The sequence below is a fragment of the Corticium candelabrum genome, chromosome 11 (genome assembly GCF_963422355.1).
Source record: "Corticium candelabrum chromosome 11, ooCorCand1.1, whole genome shotgun sequence".
NCBI lineage: Eukaryota > Metazoa > Porifera > Homoscleromorpha > Homosclerophorida > Plakinidae > Corticium > Corticium candelabrum.
Window position 1 is genome coordinate 4,935,327 of NC_085095.1, and position 18,495 is coordinate 4,953,821.

At 42.3% G+C, this 18,495-nt stretch overlaps 4 protein-coding genes across 14 annotated transcripts in view; 2 read left to right on the forward strand and 2 right to left on the reverse strand.

Moving 5' to 3' along the window:
- LOC134187040 (translocation protein SEC63 homolog) overlaps positions 1 to 4,316 on the forward strand; it is a 19,495-nt gene extending 15,179 nt beyond the window's left edge. Inside the window, exons 11-20 of the mRNA XM_062655155.1 lie at positions 1 to 13; positions 69 to 220; positions 271 to 475; positions 2,164 to 2,246; positions 2,325 to 2,396; positions 2,464 to 2,577; positions 3,132 to 3,500; positions 3,555 to 3,668; positions 3,931 to 4,035; positions 4,093 to 4,316. The exon at positions 1 to 13 is cut by the window's left edge and continues 128 nt beyond it. Coding sequence (XP_062511139.1) covers positions 1 to 13; positions 69 to 220; positions 271 to 475; positions 2,164 to 2,246; positions 2,325 to 2,396; positions 2,464 to 2,577; positions 3,132 to 3,500; positions 3,555 to 3,668; positions 3,931 to 4,035; positions 4,093 to 4,215 — 1,350 coding nt within the window. The 3' untranslated portion in view covers positions 4,216 to 4,316. The remainder of the gene's footprint in view (positions 14 to 68; positions 221 to 270; positions 476 to 2,163; positions 2,247 to 2,324; positions 2,397 to 2,463; positions 2,578 to 3,131; positions 3,501 to 3,554; positions 3,669 to 3,930; positions 4,036 to 4,092) is intronic.
- A 3,322-nt stretch (positions 4,317 to 7,638) lies between these two features.
- Positions 7,639 to 15,643, forward strand: LOC134186343 (zinc finger protein 2-like). 5 transcript variants are annotated; one of them, XM_062654277.1, is made up of 4 exons: positions 7,639 to 7,681; positions 13,549 to 13,593; positions 14,075 to 15,272; positions 15,334 to 15,643. In XM_062654277.1, exons 2-4 carry the CDS (start codon positions 13,587 to 13,589, stop codon positions 15,641 to 15,643), a joined length of 1,515 nt encoding a protein of 504 aa, XP_062510261.1. In that variant the 5' UTR covers positions 7,639 to 7,681; positions 13,549 to 13,586. The 5 variants fall into 5 exon arrangements, with proteins under 5 accessions (XP_062510261.1, XP_062510260.1, XP_062510259.1 ...); XM_062654276.1 differs by lacking the exon at positions 7,639 to 7,681 and adding an exon at positions 13,046 to 13,312; XM_062654275.1 differs by lacking the exon at positions 7,639 to 7,681 and having other exon boundaries at positions 13,046 to 13,593.
- LOC134187037 (minichromosome maintenance domain-containing protein 2-like) lies at positions 8,243 to 12,411 on the reverse strand. 5 transcript variants are annotated; one of them, XM_062655151.1, is made up of 21 exons: positions 12,235 to 12,411; positions 12,038 to 12,104; positions 11,911 to 11,969; positions 11,701 to 11,810; positions 11,532 to 11,636; positions 11,349 to 11,468; positions 11,102 to 11,169; positions 10,898 to 10,996; positions 10,734 to 10,843; positions 10,540 to 10,672; positions 10,429 to 10,482; positions 10,069 to 10,350; positions 9,898 to 9,987; positions 9,649 to 9,824; positions 9,555 to 9,586; positions 9,332 to 9,485; positions 9,129 to 9,271; positions 9,007 to 9,052; positions 8,688 to 8,751; positions 8,540 to 8,613; positions 8,243 to 8,464 (listed from the first exon to the last, which is right to left on the reverse strand). In XM_062655151.1, the coding sequence occupies exons 1-21, from the start codon at positions 12,352 to 12,354 to the stop codon at positions 8,375 to 8,377; spliced, it is 2,196 nt and encodes a 731-aa protein (XP_062511135.1). In that variant the 5' UTR covers positions 12,355 to 12,411; the 3' UTR covers positions 8,243 to 8,374. The 5 variants fall into 5 exon arrangements, 4 of the variants coding, with proteins under 4 accessions (XP_062511135.1, XP_062511134.1, XP_062511133.1 ...); XM_062655150.1 differs by having other exon boundaries at positions 10,069 to 10,482; positions 11,349 to 11,444; XM_062655149.1 differs by having other exon boundaries at positions 10,069 to 10,482.
- Positions 15,634 to 18,482, reverse strand: LOC134186345 (cyclin-dependent kinase 8-like). 3 transcript variants are annotated; one of them, XM_062654281.1, is made up of 13 exons: positions 18,343 to 18,482; positions 18,215 to 18,290; positions 18,046 to 18,156; positions 17,823 to 17,963; positions 17,708 to 17,765; positions 17,521 to 17,652; positions 17,315 to 17,458; positions 17,176 to 17,245; positions 17,048 to 17,120; positions 16,890 to 16,987; positions 16,536 to 16,611; positions 15,985 to 16,110; positions 15,634 to 15,909 (listed from the first exon to the last, which is right to left on the reverse strand). In XM_062654281.1, the coding sequence occupies exons 1-13, from the start codon at positions 18,468 to 18,470 to the stop codon at positions 15,790 to 15,792; spliced, it is 1,353 nt and encodes a 450-aa protein (XP_062510265.1). In that variant the 5' UTR covers positions 18,471 to 18,482; the 3' UTR covers positions 15,634 to 15,789. The 3 variants fall into 3 exon arrangements, with proteins under 3 accessions (XP_062510265.1, XP_062510263.1, XP_062510266.1); XM_062654279.1 differs by having other exon boundaries at positions 15,634 to 15,930; XM_062654282.1 differs by having other exon boundaries at positions 15,634 to 15,930; positions 18,046 to 18,193; positions 18,253 to 18,290; positions 18,343 to 18,434.
- Between the last annotated feature and the right edge of the window lie 13 nt (positions 18,483 to 18,495).

Sequence of the window (18,495 nt, forward strand, 5' to 3'; positions counted from 1 at the left end):
AGAAATCGACGATGTTAGCAGTTTGTGTTACCAGTTATTAATGCCTAGTTTTATTTATGCTTTGTTAGGTCGTCCTCCTGGTGTTGCTGCTGTTGCCGCTTGCATCAAACTGAGTCAAATGATTGTGCAGGCTGCTTGGGATCGAGGCGACAAAGGCCATCCAATGTTGATGCTCCCTTATGTGACAGATCATACAATTCAATTTTTTAGGGGACGAAAGGTTTGTTGTTACTATGCATTCACAGTTCTATTTTACATTGAAATCTGTAGACTCGGATTCGTGGTGTAAAAGATTTTGTGTTATTGTTGGATGCCAAGAGAAGAGAGTTGTTACAGGGAGCTCTTTCTGCTGGTTTAAGTGATGATCCAAGTTTAACTGATGAACAGTATGATGAGAAAGTGAGAGAACGATATGATGAAGTGATGGCTGTGTGCCAGAGCTTTCCCGACTTGCACATTGATATCAAGTTTAAAGGTGTTGACATTTGTTTGTTTTAAGTTTTTAGTTTTGCTTGATTTGTTTGTCTGTTGCTAAGTTTGTGTTGGTGGAAAGATTTGTGTTGATTTTCAGTGATGTAACAAAAATGTTGTACTTAGAAAACCTTCAAAGACTGTGGCAATAAGATATGTGTAGATTGTCTGTTTGATGGAAATCTGCATTGTTATGTCAAGTTGCAGACAGTATTAAAGAGTACGTTTAAGTGGACTAGTATCAGCTGAAGTTGATTTTACCATAGATACTAGAGCCATGCTGTATTTTACCAGTTTGAGGAACGACATGCTTGCAGAAATGATATGCTCCAATAGAACAACAGCTAATCTGGTACATGGAAAAGTATACTGACATGCTCAGTTGCAACGTCATTCACATGCAGGTATAAAACTGTATAAAAACTGTACAAAAATCAAAGTAGTACCCTGAACAAAATAGAAGGTGTACAATTGTCCTGTGGTAGCTTGATGATGGTGGAAACTGCAGCGATAAATGATGTTCATACTCTTTAGAAATGAAACTATCCGCTGTAGATTATAGTTAATTTGATGATGCCCACAACAGAATGTTACACGGTGCCTGTACTCCGTATGTGCATTAGAGATTTCCGTAGTTGTAAACTAGACCGACCTGCTCACTTAGAAGAACATGATTGTATAGAACAACAGGGTTTCCAGTGCAAATGAAACACTAGAACGGCATGTCGTTCAAACCGGTGAAATACAGTTGTAGCATCCTTGATGAGAATACTACGGTGGCCGGTTCATGCCTCCCACGTTCCAAGTTCCAAAATTACTTGTGATGTGACTGACGTCATAGAACGTCATCAAAATATTAATGTTCACTACATTTCTTCCGACATCACGCTCAAGTATGGAACATGGAATGTGGAAGTACAGTTCCACATTCCACGTTCCACAAGTGCATGTAAACCAGCTGCTCTTTGTAAATAGTTGCATTATCAAGTTGTAGCATAATTTTTCGCCAACTAACTCTACACGTTTTAGATGTGGAAAGACGTCAATTTTTTAGGGTCATCAGGCCTGAAGAAAAAGGCTTGTAGTTGATATCTGGCACTTTGACAGAGATTTGGAGGTGATGGACGCCAAGAGGAGAGGAGTAGGTTGTCTGGCAAGCTTAGTGGGAAGAGGACATCTAACTGCCAGGAAGTCCTAAATGTCTCAGAGGAAACCTTTGAAGGCACCAGATATCAACTACCTCAAACAGCGACGTCTTTTCGCATCTAAAACGTGTACAGTTGTTTAGTAGACTAGAACTTATGCTACAACTTGATAATGCAACTATTTACAAAGAGCAATTGGTTTACAAGTAATTGTGGAACGTGGAATGTGTTAACTGTACTTCTACGTTCCATGTTCCATACTTGAGTGTGACATCAGAAAAGCACAGTGCACACTAATATTCTATGATAATGTTCTATGACGTCAGTGACGTCACAAGCAATTTTGGAATGTGGAATGTGGAAGGCATGAATAGGCCACCATAGAATATAAGCGCTGTTGGTAGGTGTGTTGGTTTGTTTATCTTGGTGTTTCTGTTTGTAAAGTATGTGTGTATGGGTTTTATCTTTTCTGTTGTCTTCTGCAATATCTTTGCATTTCTGTCTTTCGATGGTTTAATCTTTAATCTTTAATAGTTTTCTGTTGTAGTACTTGGTGAATCAGAGACTGAATATGTGACAACTAACTCTTTGGTGACAGTTGTGATTAATCTTCAAAGAAAGAGCATGCAGGTTAGCTAAAGTAAAGAGTTGTCATGACAAGCTCCACTCTCAAAGTCAGATTGTCTCACATTTGATGGTGTGTGTCAGGATCTAATGGTAGATGATCTGGGGACAACAGGTGCTGTGGACAGTAATAGTAGAACAGATGACGTGGAGAAGGTGAGTGTTTTATTTATTTGCTGTTGGTTGATTTGAAAGCTTGTAATTGGTTTGTTTGATGATTAAGCTTGTTAGCAAAAGCAAGCCGTGGGAGAAAAACAAAAAGAAGAAAGTCAAGAAAGCTAAACCACCAGCTAAGGCAAAAAAGCTGAAGGCAAAAAAGGCTGTTGCTAACAAGGAGGTTTGAATAATCAGTTTTGACATGAGTCAACTAGCAAGTTTATGGTGTGTGTGTGTGTGTGTGTGTGTGTGTGTGTGTGTGTTTGTTTCTTTGCTTCTTGTTTGTGTGTATGGTGGAACATGTGTCTGGTAGTGGTGGCCAGTATGACTGAGGTTTTAGGAACAAGAATCATTGGACTTCATGTGCATGAATGTGCTTGCACAACTATTTGTGTGAGCAATATTTACTAGCATATGTAAACGCAACGCTGTGACTCAACGCAACGCTGTGACTCAAGTTGCGAGATAATAATATTCTAGTGACAAGACTACGTTGTACTGAACGCTACAGTCCGCCAAAAGCACACTCACACACTCTACTCTCACTACTACCGCACACTCTCACTAATCTAATTAGGTCATAGGCTTACTATAGGTAGTACACATACTGTAACGAAATAGTCAGTGTTGTGAAGAATGAACGTACTGTCATTGCTTTAGTACAACAGCAGTTAGACTTACTCTCAACTCTTTTTAAAAGCTGTTTCAACCATTCTGAGCCAGTTTTGTATCTAGGACAACAAAATTGGGTGCTCTATTGAAGATATCGAAGCAGGTGAAGAAGCTGATGAAAGTGAAGACAGATCTGATGATGATGTAGAAGAGAGTCACAAACCTGAAAAAAGACTGAAGTCTTCTTGCAAGAAGGCACAACGACAAAGAACAGAATTGAAAGATGACTCGGGAAGCCAGTCAGATGACAAAGCTGTAGACTATGACAAAGATAATGATGAAGAAGATGGAGATGACGAACAAGAAGACAACAAATCAATGGATGATGATGAAATGTGGGAAGAAATTCAGAGAGAAATGCGACCGAGAGAAAAGATATTACACGACAAGTCAACAGAGACTCATCTTGTTCATGCACCTTACTTTCCTAAAGTGTGATCGATATTTCCAAATAGTGCCAGGATTTGTGACGCTTTGTTTTGATAGGAGAAGCAGGAGTGGTGGTGGGTTTATTTGGTGGAGGAATCACGAAATGATGTCAAAATGAATTATTTGAGATCAATGCCCAAGTTGGTGACATCACTCAAAGATGAAGAAGAGGTGAGACATTTGTACAGTGACCTGAATCATGACGGAAACTAAGAGCTATATTTTCAATGTTAGCAAATATGTTATTTGGGCTAAGTAATCAATATAAAATACTGTTCTCTTTGTTATGTTGACATTGCTGCTGTCTTGATGATGTAATAGCATGCACATGTATCAAGGCACAACTAGATGATGATTGCTGTATAGTATATGTCTATTATTAATAAATTGAACATGAAACAACAAACTGACTTGATGTGGTCTTCTTGTTTAGATTGAGTTGAAGTTTGGTGCTCCATCACAAAGTGGAAAATACAAGTATACAGTATGGGTTAGGTCAGACTGCTACATTGACTTTGACCAACAGCAGTCACTGATGGTACGGATTGTGGTTATTGTGTTGCAAGCAGCACAGTTAATCACGCTTTGTTGGTAGTTGGAAGTACATAAAGATGAAGGCCAACCTGTGGAGAATGGTCAAGATGAATCAAGAAGCGAACCTGAAGAAGGAGAACTGTCAGGTGATGGCAGTGGGTTTTCATCAACAGATGAAGACTGAGTATATGCTTTCAAAGTCAAATGTCATTATAACAAACAAACAGAAAATTGTCTCACTGGTTAAGTATTTTAATAATTGGCAATACAGAGGCTTGAATTTGATTTTGGGACGACCAGTGTTTATAGAAATAGTCAGTTGCTAGTTGAAACTGCGTGTTTAACTAGCAAAAGGGGTAGAGACTAACAGTCTTGACCTTAAATTCTCGTTTCTCCACTCTACTTAACTTTAAGAAGTGGACATGGTCACTTGTAAATGGCTTGAAACTGGCTGTGACGGTGTGGAGTCAATAATACCAGGAGCATGGTCAATCAGTGACTATTTTCTTCTATTCTACCAGAGAGATTGTAACTACTAACCATGAGTTGTGTCTGCTGCTGTTACACACTCAGCTCAACATTACATGGTGTAGTCCAAATGCTGTGTTGTGACAGTAGTTATGGTAGAATCTACTGAGAAAATAGAGCTATATTATTGAACTTCTGCACAGATTAGAGAGTGTCCTGTTACCTGTGAATGGGCACACCTCTCTCACACGTTTCTGTGTTCTTTCCTGAAAGTCAGCAATAACTCATGATGACCTGCTTGGACATTTGAATATTATCATCCTGGGCTTGCAAGTTTGCATAATACATGAAATCCTCATTTATCTCAGAAGTATAGCAACAGAAATTTTGGGGAAAGTTATTTCACATGTATCTGCCATGATTGACCTTGAAACTTGAAAATGATCATATTAAATACTTCCAGATTTAAGCAAAACATGTTGCGGTTTAGTCATGTTATGTAAGAGGATACTTCTTCTAATAGGATCCCATCTGTAAGATTCATGAGTTGGACAGCAGCAACAACTTGTCTACCATATGTATCATGGTGCAGATGATCAGAGCAATGATCTTTCAATAATTTCCTATGAATCATAATACTGTAAGTTGATTTTGACCATCTGGTATGTTCTCTATTGTGGTTTTCTTGCTGTGCCACACAAGAGGTTGTGGCTAGGTGTGTGTGAAGTCTGGTTGTAGTCAATCAATAGATATGGAGCAAAGTTGATTTGATACCCAAGGGGAGATATGGTATCTATAATTATTGTGATACCATATCTGCACTGTGTTTATGTATGCGTATTGATGCAGTGAAATAGAAAGAATGCTGTGGGTTATCAGAGTCAGAGGAACGTTTGAAGAATTAGACAACAGAAAACTATGTGAATATAGAATTAATCTTGTACTATTGTTAGAAGTCGTGTCCTGCAACATTGAAGGCATTAGTCTGAATTGTATGGCCAAAGTTTTTTATTGAAGTGCTTAGTTTGTGATTATGCACATGCACGACTTGAAACCTTTGTCTTGTCTGTGCACTGTATGCTTCTAAGACAGTAGAAGTTGGATGTTCAGAACAGTTGAGATGAGTGTCCTCAGAGTATCATATTTATGTAGTTTTGGCCAAAGACTAAATTTTTAGTGTGATAGTGACTTGACAAAAAGTTTCAGGTTCTTTTTCCATTCTTGCAACGATAAATAAAAGTGTTTGGAGACATTAAACGTATGAATGGTGTTTCTCTTTTGACCTGCACCTGTGACTGTACATTGCAATGGCTTCCTAGAGTCTGGAGTTGCATGCTGGACACGGAATTTGGCTCTGCTCGTGTGCAGCGATTGTAGGGTACACTCGCCTTTTGATGTCATTCATATTTCTGTCTGTCTATCTGTTCTCTGTCTGTCTGTCTGTCTGTCTACTCATTCAATGCCAAGGCCATTAGTGTTTTAATAAGGAGGACCTGTTTGTCTTTTTAATAAAATATCTGATTATGTACACGTAGAGTATATATGAAAATAAAATTTTTCTGTTTGTCTATCTGTTTGTCCGTCTGTCCATCTGGCTATCTGTCTGTCTGTCTGTCTGTCTGTTTGTCTGTCTGTCTGTCTAAGTGATATATGCTAAAAGTATATAGTTACATCAGTATGTTCGTTTCAAGACTTTGAGAGCATTTTGATATTACATTTGATTTATGACTGCATGATAATGTCTGTTTACTTGTACGTCTTTGCTTGTATGTTGAATTTGGCTTACAATCCATAGAGTTATCATTGTCATGGTATTTGAACAACTGACTAACACTAACCTATATGCAAAGATTAGAAGGAAGCTCTCTGTTGCAGTGCCTTTTATGCTTTTTGTGCTTGCCTCTGTTCAGTCTTTGCAATGAGTGACTATATAGTTCAATTAACAGCTATTGCGATTGTTGATATCAAATGTACAGAAGCGTTAGTAAGACATTGTTTCCTGTTACATAGACATAGAAACAAAACTTATCTGAGCCATTTCTATGCTGGGCACATCACAAATGGTTAGTTCCTGACTGACACATAGGTATCTATGCATGGAAATTGGGAGATACTGTGTACGTACTGTCATCCCACACCACAGTGTGCATTGTAGAAACACTAGAACATTTTTACTTTATTGACTTGCATCCAGAGGGGATTATCACAATCTTCACTGATTGATTAGGTCTGTTTCTATTTTGTTACATGAGATTGATTTGTCATTCTGCGTGTGTTGCTTAATTGACTTAGTCAAGCCAAGATTCTAGGTAAGTGTCAAAGCTAAACATTGCACTCTTGATTTTTCTTCACAGTCAAGAGACGTTCCATTGATTACACTGGTTCAAGTTGTTTTATGATGCTTACAAAGAAAACAGGCTGCAATGCTGTACAGTGGATCACTTCTAGCTATGTCAGTATGATTCATCAATATTTGTGGTCTGCTAATTGAAGTCTTAGAGATCTAACCACCAGAATGTTTGTAGATATGGTATGTACACATATAGTGCACGCATCAGTTCTATATTGCTCTAATTGTGCATTACTTTGCCTTTAGTTTGCATTAATGACGTCTAGTTTGAAGGTGTCTCACCTACTTAACCGGTTCGTTTTTCTTTTGCATTGGTGGTGGGTAGTAATTAGTTACTGTTTTCTTGCTATGATAATGCAATACATGTGTATATTTGCAATTCGTAGTAGCAGTAGTAGTAGCTTCTAGGACCATGCAATATGTGTTTGTGTTTTTGTGAGTGTTTCAGGTTGTTTGCTGTTGGTGATTGTTTGACTCTGGATTATATAGTGCACGTTTACTAGAAGTGAAAAGAGTTACGGTAGTATCACCATCACTGCTGATCGAGACTCAGTCTTGTAACAATTAACTCTGTTCTACGTAAACAGCTATTTATCTGGGTACATTTGCAGTCAAATTGGTATGCAGTAGACAGTGATGATTGAGAATGCAAATGGTGTTTGACTTTGTGCACGTTCTGATTCTCTAGGCTGTTGCTTTGTTTCTTTACAGTGTATGGTTTCAAGTTGATTGGTGCAACTGATTAAGACATGCGCAGATGAAACAATTAAACAGAAAGAAAAGGAATTGTGGCTGGACGGTTTGGGATTGCTCTGCCATTTGGAACAGTTCGGTGAGTAACAAATACATATGTATATTGATGATGCACGGGAAATGGAAAATTGGGTTGTTTGTCTTCCCTGCGCTTGTTCTGTCTTCTTTTCCCTTCTCAATCTGTTAATTTGTATTTCAATGAATCTGTAAAACAAGAGTTCACGTCCAAGATTTGGGAATTGTATACTTGTATACCCGCTATACCCGCTTTGTCTACATAAGTCGACCTCTCATGACGTGTAAGCTTCTAAAACTGATTGTCGTGGTGGGTCAAATGAGTTCCTGCAAATGTTTGAATTGTATACATGATGTATGCTGACTGGTTTGGCAGTGGACTGATTGATCGAGTTGTGCCATGTCACGCCACTCTATGGGTATAGAGCTTCTTGATTGAGTTGTACGTGCCACTGTAAACTACAGTTCCTGTGGTTTGTTGGGGGTACAGTCATGTTGTTGTCATGGTGCACGTGTGGTTTAGTGTAGATTTTACCCCAGTCTGGTCCCGTTCTCATCTAGCTCTGAGAAAATTAATAGCTACAATTTCTCACTGGGTGCATGGGAGTTGCACTGGTAGTAGTTGTTTACGTTTACACTCTATTATTTGTTGTTAGATTACTTAATTGTTGCTTGTGCATATATACACATTACTATACTCGTAGCAGAACAGTATTATTGTAATGTTAAAAGTTTGCCAGATGCAACCGTAATCTTGCTATTCCTCTCTCGCTGTGAACCCCAAATATCCATGTGACGTACAAAATCGAAGGAGATGAAGATGAAATTGTCTCATTCGGGCATCATACTATGGCAACACAACGATTTGATATGGGAATATATATCCCTATGGCATACATCTAGGTAAGAACAGCTGACTCACTTCTTTCCCAATGTAAGTGTCTGTTTTGCTGTCCTGAAAGTGGGGCAAAGGCTTTACTCCCACTAGCGAATAACCTGCCACAATACATTTGTGGTGCTAGATAGTCATTGCATTTATGATGTGGACTACAGATGGATTCCCACTCTACCGTATTGCGACGTCATGGCTTCTTCGCACAAATGGATAGCAGACACCGCATCTTCTTCTAGAACCTAATGATAGAAGTCATCTCATTAGCTAGCACTTCAGCGGACAAATTATACATTTAGACTACGCTAGATGTGTAAACGTGTGTGTAGTTATGCTTATGCAAATTTATGGCATTTCGTAGGAAGCAAACGATATCCGCAACATGCTTGGGAGGAAATCGTTTAAAAGGGGAAACAAGTGAATTTATTGCTACTGGTCTCAACTAGTCGGATGTGTCTAGACAACAAGGTTGCGACATGGCGTTACTAAAAGTTTACCTCGTTTCGTAAGTGCAGCTTTGCATGGGCTGCTGCCAGTGATTTCCTGCCGTACGTGAGAGGAACGCAAGCACGCTTGTTAGTGACGGTGCCGTTTGTAGTAAGTTGACTGAGTGTCTTACATCGCGTGTAGAGCCGTGACTGAAATGTCAGTTCCGTGAACGCTGGAGCCGCGTATGCGGCGACTGGCGAGGTAGAAGGCCCGAATCAGCTCCAAAGCAGAAGCACAGAACGTCGATTTTAGGAATGCAGCACGGTACAAGAGCTAGTCAAGCAATATGACATGGCGTGACGCTCTACTATATATAGAGCGTACTGTTGTTACTTGCACGATATCCCTGTCGTTGACTGGGAATGGATTTGAATCAGGTATAGAAGACATCGTCGATAAGCCCAGTAAGTGCTCTGTCAACTGCTGCTCTGCCCAGGTATCCGTAGACACGTTTTCCTCGTCAGTGAATACGAGCAGACCGAATCGGCTGTTTGGAGTACACAATAAGTGAAACGTTAACTCCGAAACTTAGTGCATGGTAATCATGCAGCCCTACTCGGTAAGAGATTTACTAAGAGGGACGGCTTCCTATCACACACAACCAACAGTTTGAGGAACTATTTTACATCAATGAAAAGTTATTTTATGACCTTCCCGGTAGTTCCGTTTGTGTCAGCTGTTTGACCTTTGCGCTCTCTCGATGCCTCTGAACTGCAGCTTGCCCAAATTGTAGAAGAAAGCTTGACTATCATTTGCTGTTGTTCCCGATGCAGTTCGTCAGTGAATCTCTTGGGTATATCGATGAATACCTCATCATTTTCCATGCCTAAAGTGCAAACATAACACAGTAAAATCACCGTGCAGTTGTGGGCTCATTATGATATCACGAAGAGACGTACTTGTCTGGAGTCTCTTCAGTGCTTCTTTTTTCAGTCCGATGACATCGTCAATGAGGCATACCCCGTCGGTAGATAGCAACAGCGAGCCTCCTATCGCATACAATAACACATGCACAGCAAATCAACCGTATACGACGACCGAATACACGGAATGAATGTCTATCCCCTTACCTTCGATAAATGCATTTGCTCCGAACTTATCTTTCGTGGCGGTACCGAACATGTCGTTTGATGACTGATGGTGACAGCAGATGGGACTAAGAGATGATGAATAAGACAGTAAACGTTGAATTTCTACAACGTGTCGTCCTATGACTAGCAGATGAAAGAGAGACTTGTCGTTCGGTAATTTGCTGTCTTTGTCTTGCTGGTGCGATTTGGATATTACGTTGACGAGACTGAGAAGGATTGACAGTTTTAACTTGTGAAAAGTGCCGGGTGGTGTAATGGTGCCTGCGAAAAGAGAATTCGGGAAAGTGTGCAAGTTCCGACGTGCATGCACGCAAACAAGCACGCGCCAACGCTGTGTACCTGCAAAGATGTACGCTAAAGTAGCAGAGAAAGACCACGGAGAAAAGCTACAATCTGCAACATGTCGTGAACGTTTCATCCAAGTTTAGTCAATAAATCCAACCTACTGACCGCGGATTAGCTGCGACATTCCCGGGGAGAGAGATGGCACGGCAATTGCTAGAAGCGACTGTAGAGTAGCAGAACCGACAAGTGAATGGGTGGTGATACTGCACGACGTGGATTCTAGTATGACGTTGTTTGCCTAAAAATTAGCAACGATTTAGCAACGTCGACGCAGTGAAAATGTGTCTTCGTCTTCAAACCTCTAGATAAACGTTACCCAGGCAGTGACCGTGAACTTCGACAACATTGTAGACAGGGATTCCAATTATGCTGCAACGCTGCCCGATGTGGACACCGTGACTAAGCTCATCTATCCATCAGTATTTCGAAGAGACAAGACAGTAGAGATTACCAGTCAAGTTACCTCTCAAAATGACCGTCAAACTTTGGAACCTCGTTGGCGGCCTCTTTTCTGACTGACTGCGAATAGCATCGAATGGAATCATATCTACGGTCACCTTGTCTAGAGGAGGCATTAATAAATCACTTTAGGGAAACGATGTGGAGTCGGAGTATTCCCTCTGTGGTAAAGCAAAAGGTAACGCTATCGCGCCAGAAACAAACTCACCCGATAAAAGTCTGCAGGTGACGTCTTCCTGTAATAGAGAACCACACTGGTCACAGAGGAAGTCGTTTCTAAAGATAGGCAGAGAAGGGCATTAATATTCTCACCGACCGCAAACGCTTGAAGCAAGAATGAATTTAATTAATTAAACGAGAAAGCTGAGATAGCAATCCGATGGCTTTGCAAGTTTATTGCCCGTATTGCATGTTTGCTCCACATCCGCGAGCGGAGCTCGACAAACATGCATTACCTGGCTGTAGCAGCTTCAGAGGCACCGGGTTTGTGAACTCGAATGTAGTTGAACCGATCTGCATGGTCGGATGAGCAGTAATAGCGTGTACTTTGCCTGAAAGTTACAACACTTTTTAGCCTGAGTCAATACGATAGCTGAAAGTATAGAACGTAAAGTCTTGAAAGAGAGCGATGACCGTACGTGTATTTGGTGACCGTCGACAGGCCCGAGACAATTCCAGTGAACGTCACTAGGTTGGCACGATTTTGAATTGGAGGAATATCCGTTGTCGATGAGATCTCGTATCTGTGGTCGCGAAAAACAGATTGGCTGCCTAATTCTGTTTGGCACAAGAATCCTCAGGACGTACTCTGGTATCGTAGGAAGAGACAGTAGCCTGAGGACGACTGAAACCTGGCTTTTGCAAATATTGAATTGACACGGAATCCATTGTAGCTGGCTGATGAGAGTGTAACAAACCTAGGCATCGCTAATTTCATCATCAAGCGGACACACTGTGTCGCGAAATCGACTACAGCAATTCATCACAACAAGACGCCAGGAATGAATTGCAGCTTGCCTCTTGTATCGTCTTCGCAGCTTCTCGGTAGTTGTTGAGCACATAGCTGCCTAGAGACACTGTACAGACAATTCGACGTAAATATTAATTAAGGCTAGGTCGTGAATTATTGAACTCAGCTTCGCACCATTGTATTCTAGCAACAGAGATGGGTCACATTCTATCAGGAACCTGTAAACAGCTCTCTGGACATCCTATGTCACAAAAGAGCACAAAATTGCTCAAAAATCAATTTACAACAATTTCATCGTCTAGATCGATACGAGGACGATACGTATATACCCCACAGGAAATAGTGTTAAAAACCATTAAACAGTTAATTACGTTAGATTCTTGTTGGTAGACTTGACATTGTTCGTGTATTTTCCAATCGTTTCCACTGGCGACGAGCCAGTCTAAGACATCGGAATGTACTGCCCACGCGTCTTTCCAATTAGCGCTCATATCCGGACACAACGGTCTTCCTAATTGTTCACGTTGAAAGGCGGAAAGAACGATCACACGTGCTCCTAACCGCGACGACAGCGCAAAACTGACTGAGGTTTGTGCGTAACTGAAACCAGTCCGGGGTGCTACCCCCTCTGCACCTGCGTACACGCCCTTGTTGTCACGCGCCGCCACAGCTCCACCTCGTCCACGTGACCGGTATGCCAATGGCATTTCGCCAAGGCTTCAAACACGTGAGGAATGCGGACTTTTGGACACAATCGCGCAACGATCAATCGCCGTCTAATTTCACATTCATCGCAAAAATAAACGATTGCGCGGTCGTTGACCGCTACCGTTCTAGACGCAAAAAATGAAGCCCAATTAGCCAAATTTAGCAAAATGCTAATGCACTGGGGAATACGTCTTGCATAAACAACACGTTCGCGCCCAGACTTCAAGCGACACGGCGCCGCGAGAGGATGGGCGGGGCAAATAGATTTACTAGTAGATTAGCCATAGGACGGCCCCTTGAAACCACAAAAAAAGTCAGCCACCATCTCTACAGAGCCAATCCACGCCGCTATCGTCTAGAGCAGGAGGTGTCATCCTGATCCTCTCGTTACTATCACCAGAGGTGAGACACGGAACGTCGCTAGGCGAGTGACTGCGTTGAGTGGGAGGTGGCATCCTGTTGCTCGTTCCAACCACCAATTTTGCTGCACGCATCGTCTCCGCCGATCTCGTCGTCGTTTGTTTTGTAGTCGATTGGCGTCGTGCACGGTGTGCAGGCAGGGTGCATTCTACTGATATTCGAGCTTGCACGTGTAGCGGTGTTGTATGCAAGAGGCGAGTAGGCTCTGCGGGGGTTGGAGGTGTGCCACACGTGAAAACTATGGACACTGCGTAGACTGCAGTCTCTCCACCATTCGATTGTGCTCGCTCTAGCTTCATTGTACGACGACAACGAGCGTTAGTAAGACTTCCAGCTGTTTAGTTATCAGCCCGAGGCAATTACACGTTCGTTTACGCAGAGCGATTATCGTGCTCGTGGCCCCGATGGCTGCCTCATTATGCACGTCTTCTCCACATTTTATGTTTGCATGGCTTCTTGCGTGTGTCCCGCCCGCTGCTTCCGAGATCTCTAAATAGACAAGCATTTAAATGTAGTACCATGCGGGGATTTCAATACATTTTGTGCTGTTTTTGCAGTTAGCTGGAGATGAAAGGAAGGGCGAGTCGATGGTGACATGTGGCGTAAGTCAACTGTTGCATGCTGTGTAGTGCTAGCTTCATTGCGGTACCGATGCCCGCCTGCCGTTGTGTGTGTCCGCAATACCGGGCATTGAATTGACATAAGCATTGCTGTGCATTCGGCCAATGCATGTATACGTATTGAGGTAGTCAGGCATTCGGTCTCTGTGTGGCCGCGTATTACTTCTCTTTTGTGCTGCTGATTTTGCCCAATGCAGTTTCGCTTGCGCATCGATTCGTGCAGGTTCGTGGCGTTTCCAAGAGTGATCTGATTTGTTTTCGTGCTTGATTGTTGACTGTTTGCTCTTGGATCTTTGACGTTGGTATCTGTTGGTATCTGAACTACTTTGCATGGTTGGTGGAGACGCGAATTGTTTCTGACACAATTAGCCGACTATGGCAGAGCATTGATTAAAATGTATCAACAGCTGAGAAGCCTAGTGGATGTTGATACTGCGTGTTCATTGGTATTCTCTGTTTATAGGAGCTCGATCTGAGTCAGAGTTTGATTCTAGAGCGTGGAGAGCGGGATCGATGGAGTGGAAGCAGTGGAGCCAAATGTATCCTACCAGGGTCTCTATTCAAGGTACCATTGGTGTACCACCACATTCAAATATTGTGGAAACTCGGAGACGTGTTGGTTCTCTACCTGTGGTTCCTTGTCCCGTGTATCCAGTGGGAAGATTTGGTCATCATTTTCAGCGCCTGCCTGTAGTCAGTGCTAGACCATTTGGGACTTTGTCATCTCACCATGATGTGTATTCGGAATGTGCAATGGCAGGGTTAGGTCGGAATGAAGCATCAGCTTTGCATAGACCGAGGGTAATGGAAGCTCCACGTTTGCATTTGAAACAAAACCGTCCGCATTTGTCACGCTATCCTGTGCAGCCACTGCTAAATGAAGACATGGCTAGTAGTACTGGAGGAGACCAAGAGATGAGTGGAGAGGGAGTAGCTGTAGCAGCAGCAGCGTCAGCAGGAGCAGCAGCAGGAGAAACAACTGGAAGTGAAGATGATAGTAGGTCATCAAGTGGGTCGACGTTGTCATCTTCTAGTTCCTCTACGGAGAGTAGGGATGATCAGGGGTTAGTTCAAGGTCGGAACAGTACTGGGAGTTTGACTGCAGACCAGGACATGCAGAAAAGGTCTGAAATGGCTGTTGGAATTGATCAGAGTTGCCATGTTTGTGGGCATATGCTGTCGGCACAAGCAGCAGGGTCAAGACTTTCTTTGCGCAGGGAATACCATTCAGATGGTGTACATTGCATGAATTGTGAACTCAATAGAACAGAACAAAAGAGTCGCAGGCAGAATCTACTCTTGGAACAAATTCAGAGCCGAGATGACAGGAGGATGGACTCGTCACGACCACCTTCTGATTCAATCGAGACAGACGAAGTACACACATCTATGGAGAAGAGAAGTCGACAGTCTAATCCAAAGTGTGCCTATTGTGAACGGCGTTTTCTCAGCAGGGCTAGTCGTGACCAACATGCAAGGAAATGCGATGGAAATCCTTACCGTTGTGCTCAGTGCGGCAAGGCTTGTCTAGGACGCGTCAAATTGGAACGGCATATGCGGAGCCATTCTCGAAGCCGCCTGTCAACTCTCAAAGCTCAAGAAATAGCCAAGAACAAACAGGGTAAAGCTCCAGATCCCAAATGTGCTTACTGTCAGACAAGGTACAGTACTCGAGACGCATGTTATCATTGCACTTGCACTACAAACACTGTTTGTATGTAGATTCCCCACAAGAGTTGTTCGGGACCGACATTCACGTCTATGCCCGTCTAACCCTTACAAATGTCCACAGTGCGGAAAGGCGTTTCTAGGCATGGCCAAACTTGAACGTCACGTTCGAACTCACTCTGAAGTGAGAGCAGGCCAAGCAACTGCTGCCGGTATTGTTCAACGCAGTTCAATAGAAACGCAGCCCCGCGCCTTTCGAATGACTGAGGAAAACACTTCATTGAAACCGCGGACATCTAATAGGACAGCAACCCCTAGTCACAGGCACTCTATTGAGTCAATACTGAACATGGATGGGCCATAGAAAGAAACTTGTTTATTCTAGAGCCACTCTTTCCCTCCGTGAGGGAATAGCAAGACTTTTCTAAATTTAATAACTAAACTCTGAAGTGTACATACCAAACGTACATCTATTCTATTCACAGAAATAAATCATCTATACAAACTGTTCTACTTCATTCGTGTTTTTGCTTTTATGGAGTTTGTACTGTATCCAGTGGAAGTCTTTGGTAAACTGGACTGGCCATATCCTCCTGCTTGAGAAGACGCAGACGCTCCGCCAGAGCGAAACTGTGAACCAGTAGTGGATCCCTGCAGGTCAAACACCACTCAACAAAATTTAATCATGAGGAAAGAACTGCGCACCTTGAAACTAACGCCACCTGTAGGTTGCTGTGGTTTCATGGCTGCATCCTTCCCCTGCGAAATCTTCACTCGTTTGTTGGGCGGGCCGCTGGTACCATTGGCTGGTTTGCTATTCTTGTGGTTGCCCTTGCATAGCGACAATACAACTTGTCAGGAATACAACTTGTCAGGGCTAAACGAACATTGCACGTGCACCACAGAGAAACAAGCCAGCTACCAACACCCTCAGGCCACACACACTCCACAACATCACTATTCAAGGACACTTATAGGTTGTTGTCATATTGAAATGAAACCGCATACAACCAGTTGAGATAAGACAGAACGCAGCAGTAGAGAAACAAATACAAACGGAGTAGGAAGTATGAGAGCAATATTGAGTACACCCTTCAGGCGGGTTTTCGATTAGATTTGCTGAGTCTGGGGTTAGGTCTTCTCCTACATGCGTCAAACTTAATCGTCCACAAAAGCCACAGGGCGTCAGCAAATGAGGTGCAATAGTATGATTATGTTAACTTTAATTGCGTTATACTTCTATCAACATCACTCACCTTACCATCTTTCTCTTCATCCTCATCAGAGAGAAATTCACGCTTAGGATACATGACTGTTACACCATGAAATGCACTAGACAGCAGCTTCACATCAGATGACACTCTGAAGTATTCATTTCAGCAATTCCTTATCTTGATATGACCAGTTAAACTTAAAACCAAATAACCACAAAACAGAAACCAAGGGATCTACAGCAATGGAGGTCTAAGATTAGAAATGACACCCAGAACAAAGCCATCTTGATGGGTGGTACTATTTGGCCACAATTTAGTACCAATAACACATTGCCAACTGCTGATGAATGCAAACAAAACACTGCATTCCACAAGGTTTGAGACAAAATTACATACTTTGGATGTGGTGGAGGATCCTCTTGGAAATAGGGGTCACCCATTGCTTGCTCAGCTGTGATGCGCTTGAGCGGATCAACAAGAAGCAATTTCTGTAACTGCACAACATCCATCCATAGTGTGTTGAACAGACTTCACATGAATCGTAATATATTCACCAACTGAAAAGCTTTGCTCTCTCCCTTCACTCGATATTTTTCCATGTATCTCCATAATGATGCACCCTGGTACCTACGATACTAGTTTACTACATCTGATCTATACGCACTTGACACATTTCCCTTACGTCGAAGGTTTGAAGTGACCCATGAGGCGTAAATATTCGGGCATCTTTCGTATGTCCTCCCATTCTTTCTCTGCAAAAGCACAACGCTTATTGCTATGCGAATGAGTCATTGCCCACACTGTGTTGCAATTGCAATTACCCTTTGGAAAACCCATCACTTGGAATATTCTCTCAAGTTGTTCGTGATGGTAAGGAGTATTGGTCTTGATGTCTTCTTGCCGACAAAAGAAAATTGGCTCGGTGGTTAGAAGCTCAGCAAATATGCATCCGATAGCCCATATGTCTAAGAAACACAAAAAGTCATGAATCAAATTCAAGAGATTCGGACAGAGGGAACAAGCAGACCTATGGCTTTTGTGTAGTGTCTAGCACCCAGTAATAATTCAGGTGCTCTGTACCAGAACGTGACCACTACAGGATCAAGATCAGCCAGAGGTTTCAGTGGGGCATTGAATAATCGAGCAAAACCCATGTCGGCTAGAATACCTACATTCAAGTGTTTAGACAACAACACAAGTGCCTAACGACTTACCAATCTTTACACAGCCTCGTTCTGGCCCATCACCCATTACAAGAATGTTAGCTGGTTTCTACAAAATCCAACTCACAACACGATACCCTTTGAATGCTACTCTGTCTCAATGTACCAAGTCACGATGCAAGATCCAATTGCAATGCAAGTAGTTAATCCCATCCAATATTTGGTACAGTAACGACTTGATCATTGTCCGCTGTATTGGAGTAGCTTTCTTCTGTGACTTACTAGGACGATGAAACTTAATAATATGCTGCAACAATGACAAACACGCTCTGATTCACTTCAGGTCATACTCCATACATATATGTACACGTGTACCACTCTTATTATACCCAGAGGTCATGTTCTGCATAGTCGAGTAACAACCAGACTTTCTTGTCTGCGTGAGATAAAAAGACGCGCTGGAGATTGATGACATTCTTGTGATTCAATTCCCGAAGTAACTGCACACAGCATTCCATGTACGGTCATGTGACTAGACTAACACAATGAGTATTGTACTGCGATTTCTCTGCATGCCGACATAGATATTCCGGAACCTTCTATTTGTTTGAGAGCATAGTCCTCACCGAGTTTACTATACACAATGATAGTAAACTTTGCTCGTGCTGATACGAACAAAAACTCACTCTCCTTTCTTTCTTGCTTTGTATACGTGCCCATACGTGCCTCGTCCAACTTTGCAACCTTCGAATTCGTACAGATCTTCTACTTTTTCTCGTTCTCTCGCTGTCCTAGCTTTGAAGTCGACATCCATTGGTTGTGCTAACCGAGCATGCGTA